General features: G+C 39.1%; 1 protein-coding gene across 3 annotated transcripts in view; it reads right to left on the minus strand.

Moving 5' to 3' along the window:
* Positions 1 to 17,841, minus strand: part of GPR156 (G protein-coupled receptor 156) — a 118,377-nt gene that overhangs the window by 17,100 nt on the left and 83,436 nt on the right. For 2 of the 3 annotated variants that reach the window (XM_045502163.1, XM_045502164.1), the window contains exons 4-7: positions 7,868 to 8,003; positions 7,508 to 7,618; positions 2,355 to 2,480; positions 1,287 to 1,382 (exon numbers count right to left, since the gene is read on the minus strand). In XM_045502163.1, coding sequence (XP_045358119.1) covers positions 1,287 to 1,382; positions 2,355 to 2,480; positions 7,508 to 7,618; positions 7,868 to 8,003 — 469 coding nt within the window. The remainder of the gene's footprint in view (positions 1 to 1,286; positions 1,383 to 2,354; positions 2,481 to 7,507; positions 7,619 to 7,867; positions 8,004 to 17,841) is intronic. The other variant, XM_045502165.1, reaches the window with a different exon arrangement.

The following is a 17,841-nucleotide window of genomic DNA, read 5'->3' on the forward strand; positions in this document are numbered from 1 at the left end:
GCCCCATGTGGGGCTCAAACCACAAACGGTGAAAACATGACCTGAGCCTAAGTTGGACGCCCAACCAACTGAGACACCAAGGCACCCTCCAGTGTTCTCTTTTAAAAACATTTCTATCAGGGGCACCTGGGTGGCTCAGTCTGAGAGATGACTCTTGATTTCAGCTCAGGTCATGATCCCCCAGTTGGTGGGATGGAGCCCCTCATAGAACTCCAAGATGGCAGTGTGGGTGGAACCTGTTTGGGATTCTCTCTCTCCTCTCTACCCTTCCCCCCGCTCTCTCTCTCTCTCTCAAAAACAAAACAAAACCAAAAATAAAAAAACTCATTTCTATCAATGTAATATGTGCATATAATCAAAAAGCAACATTTCCCTATCCAACTCTGCCCATTCCCGGACGCATTTCTCAGAAGCAATCACTTGAATGCTTTCCTAGTGGTAAAATGAGTAAAGTTTACCTTTAAAGACCACATATTTCTTTAAAAGTTTCTTCTCCTCTGCCAGCAATCAGTCAACCAGGCCTCTCTGTCCTGAGAATCAACAGGCAGTCTCTTGCCACTCAGGGCTTGCCCTGTTCTTTGAAATAGGCCTGCCCACACCCCTCATAGCCAGATTTTCTGTTTCTCCAGGCTGAAAACCAGTTACTAGGATAGTTGGTTCTAAGAACCTCCATTAGTGTCCTGTGTAGGTATTCTGTACCTGCGGAAGTAACGTCCTACTTTTGCCATCTAACAGAGACAAATGAGGCTAATGAGGGAAATCGAGGGCAGTCTGGGGACACTTCGAGGCAGCTGGAACCACTTAAAGGACACCGCGGATGTTGCCATCTGTCTTAGGGGCCAGCTCTGCTTCCAGTCAGAGTGAGAAAGGTCAGTGGAAGGCAGCAGGATGCCTTGACTCAAATCTTGAAAAAAACCCAAGAGGGCACTCAAGAGAAAAAATAAAGCTGGATAAAATGTCTCCTCATAATTTCCCTTGCAGAGAGTTGGGGAGAAAACTTGTATTACTAAATCAATTAAAAAATCAGACCAAGAAATGGGAGAAACAGTGGTTGTATTCCATATGATCTGGGGAAAACTGAATGAGGGAGACTAAATAGAGTTGGAAAAGTGACCCCAAGACAAATAAAAAGTAGAGAAATGATAAGGGTCATGATTTTATATCAACAGAGGTCTCCTTGGAGTTCAAGATTCTTTGCAGAAATCACCTTGTTAATTCCTGTGATTCCCTTTTCACATCTATTTTGTTTGTGACAGGGTGTATCCCAAGGACATGTGGTTACCAACCTTGCATACCAAAACAAGAGCAATCCAGACATCAGAGTACCGGGAAGCACAGAAGTGTGTGCTGGTCAGAGAGCAGGACACGTCTCTCCCTGTCACCTAGGAAGGACACAGAGTCAGGACTGAGGGAACCCACAATTACCGGGAACACACAGGAAATCTTTGTGAACATCCTGGAGTGTGACTTCTGTGATTTCCCCCTTAATATGTAAAAACTCTAACATTTAGGTGACTCCATTAGAATCCAAATGCAAGTTGACTATGGGTTAAAGGAGAAGACGATAAAGTCTGGCTGACATGTGGATACTTGGTAGCGGTGGGGTTTACTCCCCAGTTAATGCTTTGCTACCACAGTGACTCAAACTAGTGTATCAGCAAAATTACAAAGGATTTCACATCATGTTTCTGCTATTTGTTAACAGTTGAAACTGTAAATATTAAATCTGCAATGTCAAGAGTCCACTGTATTCTTCACCCCTTGTGAGGCTGGAGACATATAATACTTCCTGTTGACTGAACACTATGTATTAGGCACAGTTGAGCCCTTTACCTGCATTGTTTCACTTAATCTTCACCACAGCCCTATGAAATAGGAAGTAATATCATCACCATTTTGCCTATGAGGAAATAGAGCCTTAGCGAGGTTAAATGACTTTCCCAAGGTCACATGGCTGGTAGGTGGGATTTGAATGAGGGCTCACTGACTCCACAGACCATCTCAAAATACTACCTTTACTTCTCAACAATTAGGGGAAGGTAACTTCCTGTAGCTGAAAGTCTCACTACTGATAATGTGGACGTGAAAGCAGAGATAACTGCCAGGCAGTTCCAGTGTGCCAACATCTCAGTAGATGCCACTGGAAGACACGTGGAGCAGGAGCAGTGGGAGGCAGCACACACTACAGACGAGGGGCAGGGCATTCACAGCAGCCACGGATCCTAATTCTCCCTCCTTTTGGGTCATTTAACTGCTTGTTAATGTTAACTGCTTGGGAGGATGACCCCAGTGTACCCACAGAAGCCAGTCCTCCCAGCTCAGGAACTAGATTCTCCAGGGATTGGGCCCCTCACCGTCATACTGACACCGAGAATCTGGAGGCACTGGATGGGATCAGTCAGCACCCACGTCACAAGCAGGATCACGTCTGCTATCACCAGGGCTGCCACCAACCCCAGTAGCTGCAGGTCTTTGATTATCTGCAAAAGAGTCAAGGTCATAATTTTCCTTTGCTTGCTGGCTATACGACACAGGCACTGGAGTACCCTATGTGCTCTGTGCTAAAGGCTCCAGGGTCAGCCCTCCCAGGGGGCTTCCTATCCAGCCATTAAAGATGAAACACACACTAAAGATGCGCTATGGTATTATGTCCATATCACCACCTTCACCATTAAACATCTTCATTTGTTTATTTTTTCCATATCCTGCCTTTCCCACAATGGATTAAGGGGTCTTATAAAATGAACATACTATTATTTCTATATATGTTGATATGAGCATATAGAGAGATATGCAAGTTTTCACATAAAACTGTAAACAACCACTAACTTGGAGGATACGATTAAAAGATAAGGGTGGTGGAAGAGAGATTACTTTCATTTTCTTTATATGTATATGAATCATTTGACTTACTACAAAGAGGATGTGTTACTTTTGTAACTAGAGAAATAAAATTAATAAAGTATATATACTGTAACAAGATGAAAAATTGAAAAAATATCAGGGAAAAGAGAAAATATGGAGACTTAGGATGAAAGGTCAGGTGAGGAGAGTACACAGCCTTCATGAATTGGGGCAGAAATATGGATCTGAGTTTTTGACAGCCAATGAAAAGAAGGAAGTACAACCAGTTACATGATTCATGGTGTTTGTGAGATAAAAACCAGTTGCTTCATCAAACTGCTCAAAACCCGTGATAATAAAAAAATCTTCAAATCAACCAGCAAAAAAGACACAGTATGTGTAGAGGAACAAAGATAAGGATGGCATCAGATTTCCTATCAGATACAAGGCCAAGTGAGAAGACAGTGGAGTGAAAACTTCAAAATACTGAAAGAAGAAAAGAAAGCCTCAACCTATAATTCTATATCCAGCAAAAGCAGCCTTCTGAAACAAAGGGGGTAATAAAGACTTTTTCAGACAAACAAAAGTTGAAAGAATTCAGCATTAGCACACCTGCATGAGAATGTTAATAGTCTTACAGCAAAAGGAAGATGATACCAGATGAAAATATGGATCTATATAAGGAAATATGACCTTCATGGGAAAGTATGTGTTAATTTTAATTATTTAAATATCTTTAAAATATAACTGTTCAAACCAAAATTAGTAACAATTGTGTGGGGCTTATAACATATGTAGAAGTAAAAACAACACAAAGATCAGGAGAGGGAGAAATGGAAGCATGCTATTGGGAGACACTTATACTATATGTGAATGCCAATTATAGCATTTTGCACAAACTCTTCCAAAACTGAAGAGGAGGGTAAACTTCCTAATTCATACTATAAGGCTGGTATTACCCTACACCAAAGCCAGAAAAATATTTTATAAGAAAAATAAAGCTACAGAACAACACCCCTTAAGAACATGAGTATAGGGGTGCCTGGGTGGCTCAGTCGGTTAAGTGTTGGACTCTTGGTTTCAACTCCAGTCATGGTTTCACAGTTTGTGAGTTCAAGCCCTGTATTGGGCTGGAGCCTGCTTGGAATTCTCTCTCTCTTTCTCTCTGGCCCTCCCCTACTCTCTCTCTTTCTCAAAATAAATAAACTTTCAAAAAATTTTAAAAAGAAAAAAAGAACATGAGTACACACATTATAAACAAAATTTTATGAAGAGGAGGACAACAATATAAGAAGAGGATTATGTATCATGACCAAGTGGAGTTTGTCTCAGGAATACAGGATTGGTTTGAGATCCTAAAATCGTTCCATGTAATTCACCATATTAACTAAAACAATTTGAAAAAAATATGATCAATAGACACAGAAAAAGCATTTGACAGAACCCAACATCAATTCTTTATTAAAACCCTTTATTAAAACCCAGAAAAATGTGAATAGAAGGGAACTTCCCCAACTAGATAAAGGAAATCTACAATACATCTATAGCTAACATACTTAGTTTTGAAATACTGAATGCTTTCCCCATAAGGTCAAGAAAAATTCAAGGTTGTCTGTGCTCTGCATTTCTTTTCTTTTCTTTTTTTAATGTTTATTTATTTTGAGAGAGAGGGAGAGGAAGAGCATGAGTGGGGAAGGGGCAGAGAGAGAGGGAGACAGAGAATCCCAAGCAGGCTCCAGGCTGTCAGTGCAGAGCCCGAGGTGGGCCAAAATCAAGAGTCAGACACTTAATCGACTGAGCCACCCAGGCACCCTAGCACTCAGCACTTCTATTGAGCATTGTACTGGTATTTCTAGACAGTGCCATCATACAGAAGATTGGAAAGAAACTGTCTTTATTCATAGATGATATGATCATCTATGTTGAAAATCTGAAAGATCTACAAAAAAGCTAATGGGAGCAATACATAGCTTAGGAAGGTTGGAGCAAAGAAGATCAGCATATGAAAATCAGTTGTATTTCTATATATTAGCAACAAAAAATCAGGAAGTGAAATAAAAAACAATAACACATATAATAGCATAAAAAATACTTAGGAGTAAATCCTATAGAAGGTGTGAAAGACCTTCACTGAAAACTATAAAAAATTATTGATAAAAATTAGAAAAGACCTTAATAAATGAAGAAATATACTGTGTTCATGGGTTAAAAAACACAACATTGTTAAGAAGTTAGTTCTCCACAATTTGTTCTATAGATTCAATACATCTCAATCAAAATCCCAGCAGAAATTGTCAGAAACTGGCAAACCAAGTGAAAAATTCATATGGAAATTCAAAGGACCTAGATTTGAATAAACATATTAATATGCAAAAAAATTAACTTTGATTCATATTCACACCATATTCCAAAATTAACTCAAAATGGATCATATGCCTAAATGTAAAAACTAAAACTCTAAAACTTCTAGAAGTAAACACAGGAGAAACTTTTTGAGGCCTTAGGTTAGGCAAACATTTCTTAGATCTGATACCAAAACGTGATCCATAAAAGAACAAACTGGTAAACTGGATATCATCAAAATTAGAAATGTCTTTTCTTTGAAAGATACTCTTAAGTGAATGAAAAAAAGGACACAAAAAATTGGAAGAAAATCTTTGCAAAGCATATGTATTTGCTGACAGAATTGTATCCAGAATATAAAAAGAACTCTCAAAACTCAATAATAAAAGGATGCCTGGGTAGCTCAGTCAGTTTATACCTGACTTCAGCTCAGGTATAGATCTCTTGGTTCAGTTTGTGGGTTTGAGCCCTCGGCATTGGACTCTCTGCTGTCAGCACAGAGCCCGCTTCGCATCCTCTGTCCCCCTCTCTCCCTGCCCCTCCCCAGTTTGCACGCGCCCGCGTTCTCTCTCTTAAAAATAAACATTAAAAAAAAAAACCCTCAATAATAAGAAAACAAACAACTAAAGTTTTTAAAAAATGGGTAAAAGATTTGAACAGATATTTCACCAAAGAAGACATATGGATAGCAAAGAACCATGTGAAAAGATGCTCAACATTGCATTAAGGAAATGCAAATTAAAAATACAATGAGATACTACTATTCACATGTATTAGAATGACTACAAAGAACAACCAAGTCACATGTTGGCAAGGATGTAGAAATGAAGGACTCTCATACACTGCTGGTGGGAATGTAATAGGTACAACCATTTGGGGAAACAGTCAATTTTTTGAAAAGTTAAAAATACACTTACCATATGACCCACCCATTCTACTCTTAGGTTTTTAAGCAAGAAAAATGAAAACATATGCCTACACAAAGACTTATACAACAATGTTCATAGCAGATTTACTTTTAATAGCCCAAAACTGGAAAAAACCCCAAACATCTATCAACAGATGAATGGATAAACAAACTGTATGTCTACACATTGGACTATTACTCAGCAAAACACAAATAGAACCACTGGTGCATGCAATAATATGTATGAATCTTAAAACACTTATGCCAAGTAAAAGTAAAATAATTATAACAGGTAAAAAAAAAAAGAGTACATACTGTATTATTCCATTTATATAAAATTTTGGAAAAATGCCAACTAGTCTATAGTGACAAAAAGCAAATCGATAGTTACCCAGGAATAGGAATGGATATAAGGATTGGACAGGAGAGGGAGATATCAAAGATTCATGAGGAAACTTCTGCAGATTTTACGCAACATTTCATGAGTGTATACATATGTCAAAACTTATCAAATCATATAGTTTAAATATATGCAGTTCATTGCATGTCAATTATGCCTCAATAAAACTATTTTTTAAATAAAAAGGAATCTGTGTTCTAGAGGGACAGATGAATTTCTTGTCCTTTAGGCAATTTTTTTCATATTATGGTTACTCACAGCTGAGCTTTTCGTAAGTATTTACCATGATTCAATAATGTTTGCAAAAAAAAGAAATCATTGCAGAGAAGTAAACTCCAACTGAGTGATATACTGGGTCTGAGTAGGGCCTATAGCCCAAGGGTTTGATGATCAGGCTTTGAGGTTTGGGCAGGGAAGCTGATAAAATGGGGAAATGTTGTCAGGATGACATCTGATGTCAGGGACATCTAGTTCATTTGGCTCGCACATAGCTTCTAGGGTTGATTCTATCTGCTGAATGGTGTCCTCTTTCTTGCTCACTGCTCCAAGCCCATCCTTCTTAGTGCACAGAATGGCATTTGGCATGGAGAAGACCTGGGTTCCAGTGAAGGAAAAAGCTCTCCTTACTTGCTACAGCTTCCCTGTAATCACTCTCCCTCACTCCATTTTCAGCTCACACTTGTACCAAACAACAGTCTCTCTGGGCATCTTGTTCTCCCTCTCACTGGTGCCAGATGTTGGCCAGCTCACACAGTACCAGCAGTACCATGGCCTGGGGTGCATATGAAGCAGAACTATGTTCAAAGACCTATCTCCCAAGAGCACTGACACATGGCCTTCCAGGCATGGGGACTTCGGAGGCCACACCACTCCAGGGTTTGAAATGAGAAGCAGGAACTACAGATTGCCATATAAGAGCCAGACCCATTAATCTGACACAAACTTCCCTAGCTAATAATCAATAATAAAGTTGCTGTTTGTAATCAAGTAGTGTCTACTTGCTGCTTACTCACCACTCTCTTGTCCGGGACCCTCTGGGTAAACACCTTGTAGAGTCGCCAGCTCTTCCCCAGAATGGGGCCAAACACAAGGGAGGTCCCAATGCACAGCATGGATAGCCTTATCTACAGGGAAAAGGGACAGAAGCAAGAGGCATGAGAGGGATCTTAATTGTTCTCCACATTCTACTCTGCAAAGCTTCAGTCCACACAGGGCACGGGACAGATGTGGACCTCACTAAGCAATACAATGATCACCTCTGAGAGTACCCATTCAGAGGATAAAGGTAACCACCACCTACAGGAGACGCTGATTTAAAAAGATATCAAAAGTTGAACATTTTTCTCAAAACAAAAACTTAAGATTTAACCCACCTGAATGAGAGTTTCCATTGAGCCTCCCGCTAAAGCATCTCGATCTTGAATCCCGAAGAGGTAAACGCTACTGTAAGTCAGACAACTGCCAAGTAAGGTCACGATGTTCAGGTTGGGACTGGACATCTTCACAATCCTAGAGCGAATCAGGAAGAAGGACACTTACAGCCATGACCCTTTGCCCTGGGAGTGAACAGAGTTTCCCCACCAGTATAATCTCCAATGCAACCTCAGAGTGAAGGACCACTGGGAAGAAACTTCTTTATAGCCCTGTAAAAAACTGTTATGATTTACTTAAATTTATTTTCTAAAGGAACTAAATTCTGGCATTTCTTGCTTATATAACTCCAAGTCTTTTAAAAGAAGGCCAACTTCTAAAAAACAGGTGGTATTAGGGAAGAGTTAGGATTTCTCCATGAAATTTCTGGTTGCTAAGATACTGCTACATGCAGGCAAGTGAATGAATAACTAACAGGTAGATACCTAAAGAGATACAGTTTGGAGCCTTTAGAAGTGAGCTGGTAAACCACCGTTTGGAAAAGGTTTGGGATTTTTTTCATACACTATTTATTTGATATATACAATTGCTTTTCCTTTCTCTGACTGACTGAAAGAGAAAAAGGAAGCAAGGACTGAAAGCAGGAACTTTGAGAAGGCTCTTTTGTCAAATAGTTTTAAATGAGTTTACAGAGCAATTCAAAGATTAGAGGGAGGTATGGCCAATCAGGGTCTCAGACATACCCTCGGCACCAACAGAGGCTCATGACAAGGTAAAAATGTGTGAAGTGGTTAACCTAAGGGGAAAACCAGGCTTAATCTGGACAGTGACTGATAACAATTAAGAAGTAAGGTAATTGTACTTAAGACTTTTAGTCTAAATAATGTATTCTACATAAATTCAATATTTCTATTAATAGTCATTTGATAATTATACTTAGTTATATTTTATTTTATTTTTTTTTCAATATATGAAGTTTATTGTCAAATTGGTTTCCATACAACACCCAGTGCTCATCCCAAAAGGTGCCCTCCTCAATACCCATCACCCACCCTCCCCTCCCTCCCACCCCCCATCAATCCTCAGTTTGTTCTCAGTTTTTAAGAGTCTCTTATGCTTTGGCTCTCTCCCACACTAACCTCTTTTTTTTTTTTTTTCCTTCCCCTCCCCCATGGGTTTCTGTTAAGTTTCTCAGGATCCACCTAAGAGTGAAAACATATGGTATCTGTCTTTCTCTGTATGGCTTATTTCACTTAGCATCACACTCTCCAGTTCCATCCACGTTGCTACAAAGGGCCATATTTCGTTCTTTGTCATTGCCCTGTAGTACTCCATTGTGTATATAAACCACAATTTCTTTATCCATCCATCAGTTGATGGACATTTAGGCTCTTTCCATAATTTGGCTATTGTTGAGAGTGCTGCTATAAACATTGGGGTACAAGTGCCCCTATGCATCAGTACTCCTGTATCCCTTGGGTAAATTCCTAGCAGTGCTATTGCTGGGTCATAGGGTAGGTCTATTTTTAATTTTCTTTTTTTTTTTTAATTTTTTTTAACGTTTATTTATTTTTGAGACAGAGAGAGACAGAGCATGAACGGGGAGGGTCAGAGAGAGGGAGACACAGAATCTGAAACAGGCTCCAGGCTCCGAGCTGTCAGCACAGAGCCCGACGCGGGGCTCAAACTCACGGACTGCGAGATCGTGACCTGAGCCGAAGTTGGCCGCTCAACCGACTGAGCCACCCAGGCGCCCCTATTTTTAATTTTCTGAGGAACCTCCACACTGTTTTCCAGAGTGGCTGCACCAATTTGCATTCCCACCAACAGTGCAAGAGGGTTCCCGTTTCTCCACATCCTCTCCAGCATCTATAGTCTCCTGATTTGTTCATTTTGGCCACTCTGACTGGCGTGAGGTGATATCTGAGTGTGGTTTTGATTTGTATTTCCCTGATAAGGAATGACGTTGAGCATCTTTTCATGTGCCTGTTGGCCATCCGGATGTCTTCTTTAGAGAAGTGTCTATTCATGTTTTCTGCCCATTTCTTCACTGGGTTATTTGTTTTTCGGGTGTGGAGTTTGGTGAGCTCTTTATAGATTTTGGATACTAGCCCTTTGTCCGATATGTCATTTGCAAATAGCTTTTCCCATTCCGTTGGTTGCCTTTTAGTTTTGTTGGTTGTTTCCTTTGCTGTGCAGAAGCTTTTAATCTTCATAAGGTCCCAGTAATTCATTTTTGCTTTTAATTCCCTTGCCTTTGGGGATGTGTCGAGTAAGAGATTGCTACGGCTGAGGTCAGAGAGGTCTTTTCCTGCTTTCTCCTCTAGGGTTTTGATGGTTTCCTGTCTCACATTCAGGTCCTTTATCCATTTTGAGTTTATTTTTGTGAATGGTGTGAAAAAGTGGTCTAGTTTCATTCTTCTGCATGTTGCTGTCCAGTTCTCCCAGCACCATTTGTTAAAGAGACTGTCTTTTTTCCATTGGATGTTCTTTCCTGCTTTGTCAAAGATGAGTTGGCCATACGTTTGTGGGTCTAGTTTTGGGGTTTCTATTCTATTCTATTGGTCTATGTGTCTGTTTTTGTGCCAATACCATGCTGTCTTGATGATTACAGCTTTGTAGTAGAGGCTAAAGTCTGGGATTGTGATGCCTCCTGCTTTGGTCTTCTTCTTCAAAATTACTTTGGCTATTCGGGGCCTTTTGTGGTTCCATATGAATTTTAGGATTGCTTGTTCTAGTTTCGAGAAGAATGCTGGTGCAATTTTGATTGGGATTGCATTGAATGTGTAGATAGCTTTGGGTAGTATTGACATTTTGACAATATTTATTCTTCTAATCCATGAGCAGGGAATGTCTTTCCATTTCTTTGTATCTTCTTCAATTACCTTCATAAGCTTTCTATAGTTTTCAGCATACAGATCTTTTACATCTTTGGTTAGATTTATTCCTAGGTATTTTATGCTTCTTGGTGCAATTGTGAATGGGATCAGTTTCTTTATTTGTCTTTCTGTTGCTTCATTGTTAGTGTATAAGAATGCAACTGATTTCTGTACATTGATTTTGTATCCTGCAACTTTGCTAAATTCATGTATCAGTTCTAGCAGACTTTTGGTGGAGTCTATTGGATTTTCCATGTATAACATCATGTCATCTGCAAAAAGTGAAAGCTTGACTTCATCTTTGCCAATTTTGATGCCTTTGATTTCCTTTTGTTGTCTGATTGCTGATGCTAGAACTTCCAACACTATGTTAAACAACAGTGGTGACAGTGGGCATCCCTGTCGTGTTCCTGATCTCAGGGAAAAAGTTCTCAGTTTTTCCCCACTGAGGATGATGTTAGCTGTGGGCTTTTCATAAATGGCTTTTATGATGTTTAAGTATGTTCCTTCTATCCCAACTTTCTCAAGGTTTTTATTAAGAAAGGGTGCTGAATTTGTCAAAGGCCTTTTCTGCATCAATTGACAGGATCATATGGTTCTTACCTTTTCTTTTATTAATGTGATGTATCACGTTGATTGATTTTGCGAATGTTGAACACTTAGTTATATTTTAATTTTAAAATAATAACTGAGGAGGAAAGCATTCTTATCTTTGTACCTGGATTACCTGGCTGGCCACTCTAAAGTCCAGAGTCAAGGCAAAACCAGCTACTTAGTGCAGCCTACTTTAACGACAGGCAAAGTACTCAGAGGCATTAGACAGTTTGGCAGTGCTAGACTTGCAAACATCATAACTAACAATGGCCTGGCTTGATTATTTCGTGACTAGTGGCATAATTACATCCACACACACAAAAACACCAAACCATCGCCCTGAATCTCAGGTCCCAAGTACAGACATCATAGGCCAATAAGTCCAGTTGAGCTTTACCCTGTCTTGTAGAAAAAACCTTGATTGTTTTTCTTCCTCTAAAAATGGGAACAAGTTTCATGTATTCCCCTTATAAAATGGGGACAAGAATAATACATGCCTCTCCCCCCATCAAAGAGTGGTGAGAATTCATTGAGGTAATAAAGCAAAGTGTGACACAGGACCTGGCACAGAGTAAGCTTGTTGCTAACATTAGCTGACGATATTAATTTCACTGTCTTCATGCTTTAGAAACCTACAAATCACCTTTTCCTCTCCTATTTACCACCTATACCCAATCAATTGCCAATTTCTTTCACTTGTGATTTCAAAATCCTTCTGCATGGTCCCTCCCTCTCCATTCCTGCTACTACATGCACATAGGATACAATCATGTTAGGAGCAATGGAAATGCAGACAGGTCGTGTGACAGATGGGAATCCTGGCTGTGCCAATCACAGCTGCATGACTTTGGGCAAGTCATTTACTCTAGCTTCCTGTTTCCTCATCTGTGTAGATAATATTATCCTTCATAGCTACCCCACAAATTATTGCAAAGAGCAAATGAGGTATGTGGCAAACTCTCTTGAAAACTCTAAGGTAATGCAAAAGTATTAATTTTTAGATTTTTGGTGTAACCTTTAGCTCTCTGTATCACCAATTTTTTCCTGTCCTAATACATTCTGCATATTACTTTCAGACCTATTTCTTAAAATACTACTTTCATCACTTAGGAAGAGAGCTACACATATACAGATCAATTTTGTTTACCTTAAGCCTCCTGTATACAAATTTAAAATATAGCCCCTATCCTATCTATCCACTCATGTCATCATGTTTTCAAATGATAGACTTATGGACAGTAATCTTCATTAGTTTCTTTGGCTGTTCCCAGAAGAAGGGGAATCATGGGGTGAATATTGACTGCAAAAGTAAGAACAGTGTTAACCATCAGCTTCATGATGCATTTATTAATTAATAACTTAAAGAGACCAGTGCTGGCACTGCTTTAGAAAAGGGGCCATCGCTGACCTGGGACTAGCTATTTGGTTCAGTCAAAAGCCTATGCAGTGGTACGACCACTGGTAGACTCTTCGAAGTCCAATAACGGAGGCTATTCTTCCCCATGGCTACACATAAGCATGAGCCATGAATATATGATGCTGACGTCCTTACCAAGCAGCTGCCCAAGTTTCACAGTCACACATGTCTGTATTGTTCAGATCACGGATGGGTTTGGGTAGGTTTCTTTCTTCATTCTTTTCTGGGACTATTTTATTTGAACACCACTCTACAATCAGATCTTCTTTGTGTAATTCAGTACTGCATGAAACCATGATTTAGAATCCCCTCCCTCCTGATTTAGTTAGGAGGAGCCCAATTTAGTTATTTTTTGACAAAATATACATTACATAATCCTCACATCTCAGAAGTGGATGCAAATTCATTTTCTAAATGGACGTTATGGACTTACATATGTATATTTTTATATTTTTTGTAAAAAAATTTTACTTAAAACTTGCATCAGAAAAAAAATGAATGGAAGATGGTTTACCTGTTTTGTTTGGCAAAGTTAACACCTGTGAAGTTACTGAAAGGTGAATCATCTATTCAGCAGATGAATTATGTATGTCTGAGGAATGTCTTTGCTACTTGAATAAGAATTCAAGCACCAATGTCACTTATATTTTACTGTTGAACTAAAAGATGAAACCCACACATGCTGAATCTTTTAATCACCCACAAACACATACTTTCCACAAAACAAGACAATTTAAATATTATATACTTAATTATAAATATCTAGTCCCTTTGAGATTACCTATGTTGCATTTATGAAGAGATAAAAGCTTGGACTGTGTTACTAGCACTCAGAAACAAGCTGGGTTTTTTTTTTTTTTTAAAGGATTGTATAGCTATCTCATTATCTTTTCTCTTCATTTATTAATTGGTAAAGACAAGAACTTTCTTGATGTTTCTATTCTCAAGTAAGTCTCAATACAAAGATAAATATCCATCTGTATTTGTATAAACCTGGAGTATAATTTTAATACTCTTTAATGAATTCTGATGCTTAAGTGACATCCACCAGCTCACAGGTTTGATATATGTATTTTTAATGTTTATCTAGTTTTGAGAGAGAGAGAGAGAGAGAGAGAGAGAGAGAGAGAGAGGAGGAGCAGAGAGAGAGGGAGACAGAGGATCCAAAGCAAGTTCTGTGCTGATTGCAGAGAGCCTAGTGCAGGGCTTGAACTCATGAATCACAGGTATGATATATATTTTTTAAGTTTATTTATTTATTTTGAGAGAGAGACAGATAGATAGAACAAGTAGGGGAGGGCCAGAGAGAGAGGGAGAGAGAATCTCAAACAGGCTCCACACTGACAGCATGCAGCCTGATGCAGGGCTCAAACCCACGATCCATGAGATGATGACCTGAACCGAAACCAAGAGTCAGACGCTTAACTGACTGAGCCATCCAGGCACCCCACAGGTATGATATTTTAAAAGTCTTTATCAAATATTGGTTTCTGAACTTAGAGGTTTATTATAACTGCTATGGAGGACTGACTGGTCATCCTACTCTCTCTTCTTAATTATGGTTAAGAACTGAGTTTGGAAACATGGCTTGCAAATGGGACTGAGGGTACTTCTTGTGGCTATTAGAAAATTTTCCTAAAATGTGACAGGACCATGGTTTCTAAAATGCTATATGAATTGATATAAATGATGTCAGTAAGCTTTAAACAAACCAAGTATAAATGTCTCTCCAAAAACAATTTTTAATAAAACAATTAAGATTAAATCATGAGAATTCATTGAATTTCTTTTTCGATTCACTATTTTTGATTCATGTTACAGTGGGGTTATAAATCGATCTCATCTGGATATGTTCCAAACAGCTTTATCATTATGTTTTCTGGTTTGATTTAGCAAACACCATCATTTTGCTACCTTGCTTATTTCTAATGTTTTAGGTTCAAAATCTAAACCCAATTCAAATTCTGCACATCTCAAAGCAATATCTGTGTGACTTCTAACCACTTATATTCTAACTCAGCATCATAATGGTGAGAGAAGACTGGCCCTGTCCCCTCCTCTCCTGTCTGGGCTACCATTCTAGGTGACCATCCTAGGAGCTTTCATTGACCTTTCAACCTCCAGAGTTCTAAATTCTTTGATCATAATGACTTCACTTTATTCCACTTTTAGATACCCACCCCCAGGGTCACACCCTGAGTGTTATGATCATTAAGAATGATTCCACTTCAGAAATTTTGAAAACCGACATCCCCCTCTTTGATCTCAATGTATCCAAAACCAAACTCTTAGTCTTCTCCCTTGACCTGTTCTTCCCACATTCTTCCCCAGTTCAGATAATGGCAATTCCATCTTTCTATTTGGTTGGACCCAAAATCTTGAAGTCATCTTTGATTCTTGCTCACCACCCACATCCAATCTGTCATGAAATCCTATTGGCTCTATCCTTGAAATACATCCAAAATCCAACTTCTTACCACCTCTGCTACCACCACCCTGATCAAAGTCTGACTTTGCATTTCTCATTTGGATTATTACAATAGCCTCCTAACTGGTCTTTCTGCTTCAACTCTGGACCCTTCCTAAGTCTATTTTCAACACAGCAGTCACAACAATCCATTAAAGGTAAAGCAGACCATGTCACTTCCCTGTTCAGAAGTCATCTGACTCAGAGGAAAAGTCAAAGTCTTTACCAGAGTGTACAAGTTATATTTTTGGCCCTCATTATCTATCTCATTTCCTGCTTCTTCCCTTTGCCCACTCCACCCCACACAGGCCTCCTTGCTCTTCCTTGAAAACACCAGGCACTCAAAACTTCAAGGTTTTGAAGTGGGTGTTCTCCCGCTATAGAATATTCTAATTCATATATTTCCATGACTCATTCCCTCTTTTCCTTTTTTGTCTTTGTTCAAGTGTTACCCTCTCAATCAGGGCTACAACCCCATTTAAAATCGCACTCTTTTGCCTGGGTGGCTCAGTTGGTTGAGCCTCCGACTTCAACTCAGATCATGATCTCACAGTTCATGAGTTCAAGCCCTGCGTTGGGCTCTGTGCTGACAGCTTGGAGCCTGGAGACTGTTTCCAATTCTGTCTCCCTCTCTCTCTGCCCCTAACCCACTTGCATTCTGTCTCTGTCTGTCTCAAAAATAAACATTAAAAAAAAAATAAAAAAAAAAGATTTTAAAATCGCACTCTTTCTCAGAATTCCAAATCTTTCTTATCCTGTTCTAGTCTATCTCCATCCCACCATAGTACTTTTTACTTTCTAAGGTATTACACAATTTTATTTTTATTTATTTAAAAATTTATTTAAATTCAAGTTAGTTAATACATAGTGTAATAATGGTTTCAGGAATAGAATTTAGTGATTCATCATTTACATATAACACTCAGTGCTCATCCCAACAAGTGTCCTCCTTAATGCCCATCACCCATTTAGCTCATCCCCCTACCACACACCTCCCCTCCAGCAACCCTTAGTTTGTTCTTCGTATTTAAGAGTCTCTTATGGTTTGCCTCCCTCTCTGTTTTTATATTATTTTTCCTCCCTTCCCCTATGTTCGTCTGTTTTGTATGTTAAATTCCACATATAAGTGAAATCAGATGATATTTGTCTTTCTCTTGACTTATTTCACTTAGCATAATACATTCTAGTTCCCATCCACGTTGCTGCAAATGGCAAGATTTCATTCTTTTTGATTGCTGAGTAATATTCATTATATATATACATATACATATGCATATATATATATGTATGTAGTTGTTTATCATCTTCTCCTCCCCACTGGAATGGGTCATGATGTACTCCCAGTACTAGAACAGTACCTAGCATATTGAAAACACTCAGTAAATACTTCATGAATGAATGAATAAGTCCCCTATCCTCTAGCCCTTTCATATGCTCACTTCTAATGCACTTGCTTGTTGACAGCCTACAGACCTCCATTTTCCTGTCTCTTCAGCTTCCTCACAGTCTCCTTTCTCTGCCCAATGTGAAACCTCTGGTTGGTCATCTGAACTGTTCTCTCAGCAACACCCACTTCCTTTTCCAAACAAGCTCCTTTGCTGCATCTGCCTGACAGAACTCCCATCAAAATTTCAATCGATTGTTTTCCTTTATATCCAAGCAGCTGGGTGTTGGGGGAGAAAATTATGTAACCTTGTAGACTGTTGCCACCAAAACCAATAGCCTCCAACACCAATCAGGAGGGCTTACTGTACTACCAACTAACGTTTTTATTTGTTCTATGAGGTACTCTTTAACGTTTTCTTTGTGAGTGACCCACCTCATTAGTTTTAAAGAAATAAGAGCACATATCTGTCTGGATGATTTCTCAGTCTAGGTTTGGTGCCCTCCTTTATAGCTTTATAATACCCCAGGGTATATGTGCATCAGTACAATTGTCATGTTATATTACTAGCTTTTTATGTTCGTCTCACTAGACAGTTTCTACCCCTCAAAAGCTGGGCTGTTTCTTACTCATCTGTATCTCAGCTCCTAGCATAGTCTTTGCAAAATGGCAAGTAATCCATAACCTTTTGTTGAATTAATGAATGAATTCATTAATAGATATGAAAGGCCCATCACTTCTTCCTTTCTTTGTTCTCTTCCCTAATCTCATTTTTCCTTGGCAATGCTCTCCTCTGTTAGGCAGAAGGATGAGGTTCTCATCCTCCCAAAAGTATGCCAAATGGCTCTAAAGCAGCAGAGATCTCTGACAGAGGGAGAGTCAAGATTTGGTTCAATGTCTGTGTGTTAAGACAAGAGGGTACATTCTGGGTTATGGTAGGAGTTTTAGAAAGCCCCTCCTGGAATGGCTAAGAACTTCACAGCATTACCAAATACAAAAGGGCCAAGATATTTTGGTCGCTGTGGACATCCACAGACACTGGTTTTTGACAAATCTACACATCACAAACCATCACTGAAAAGCCTTGTCATTTGGGTGATCTACTCCTTTGCTTCCCCACTCAGCATGGTGCTGAGGAAGTCTAAAAATAAATGAGAGAAAGAATCCTAACAGGATGCTTGTGAAGCTTTTTGTGTTCCCATTCTCTTTGTTTCTAGGAAAGTGCAGCGTCTTGG

This window comes from Leopardus geoffroyi, chromosome C2 (assembly GCF_018350155.1).
Source record: "Leopardus geoffroyi isolate Oge1 chromosome C2, O.geoffroyi_Oge1_pat1.0, whole genome shotgun sequence".
In the NCBI taxonomy this organism is placed as follows: domain Eukaryota; kingdom Metazoa; phylum Chordata; class Mammalia; order Carnivora; family Felidae; genus Leopardus; species Leopardus geoffroyi.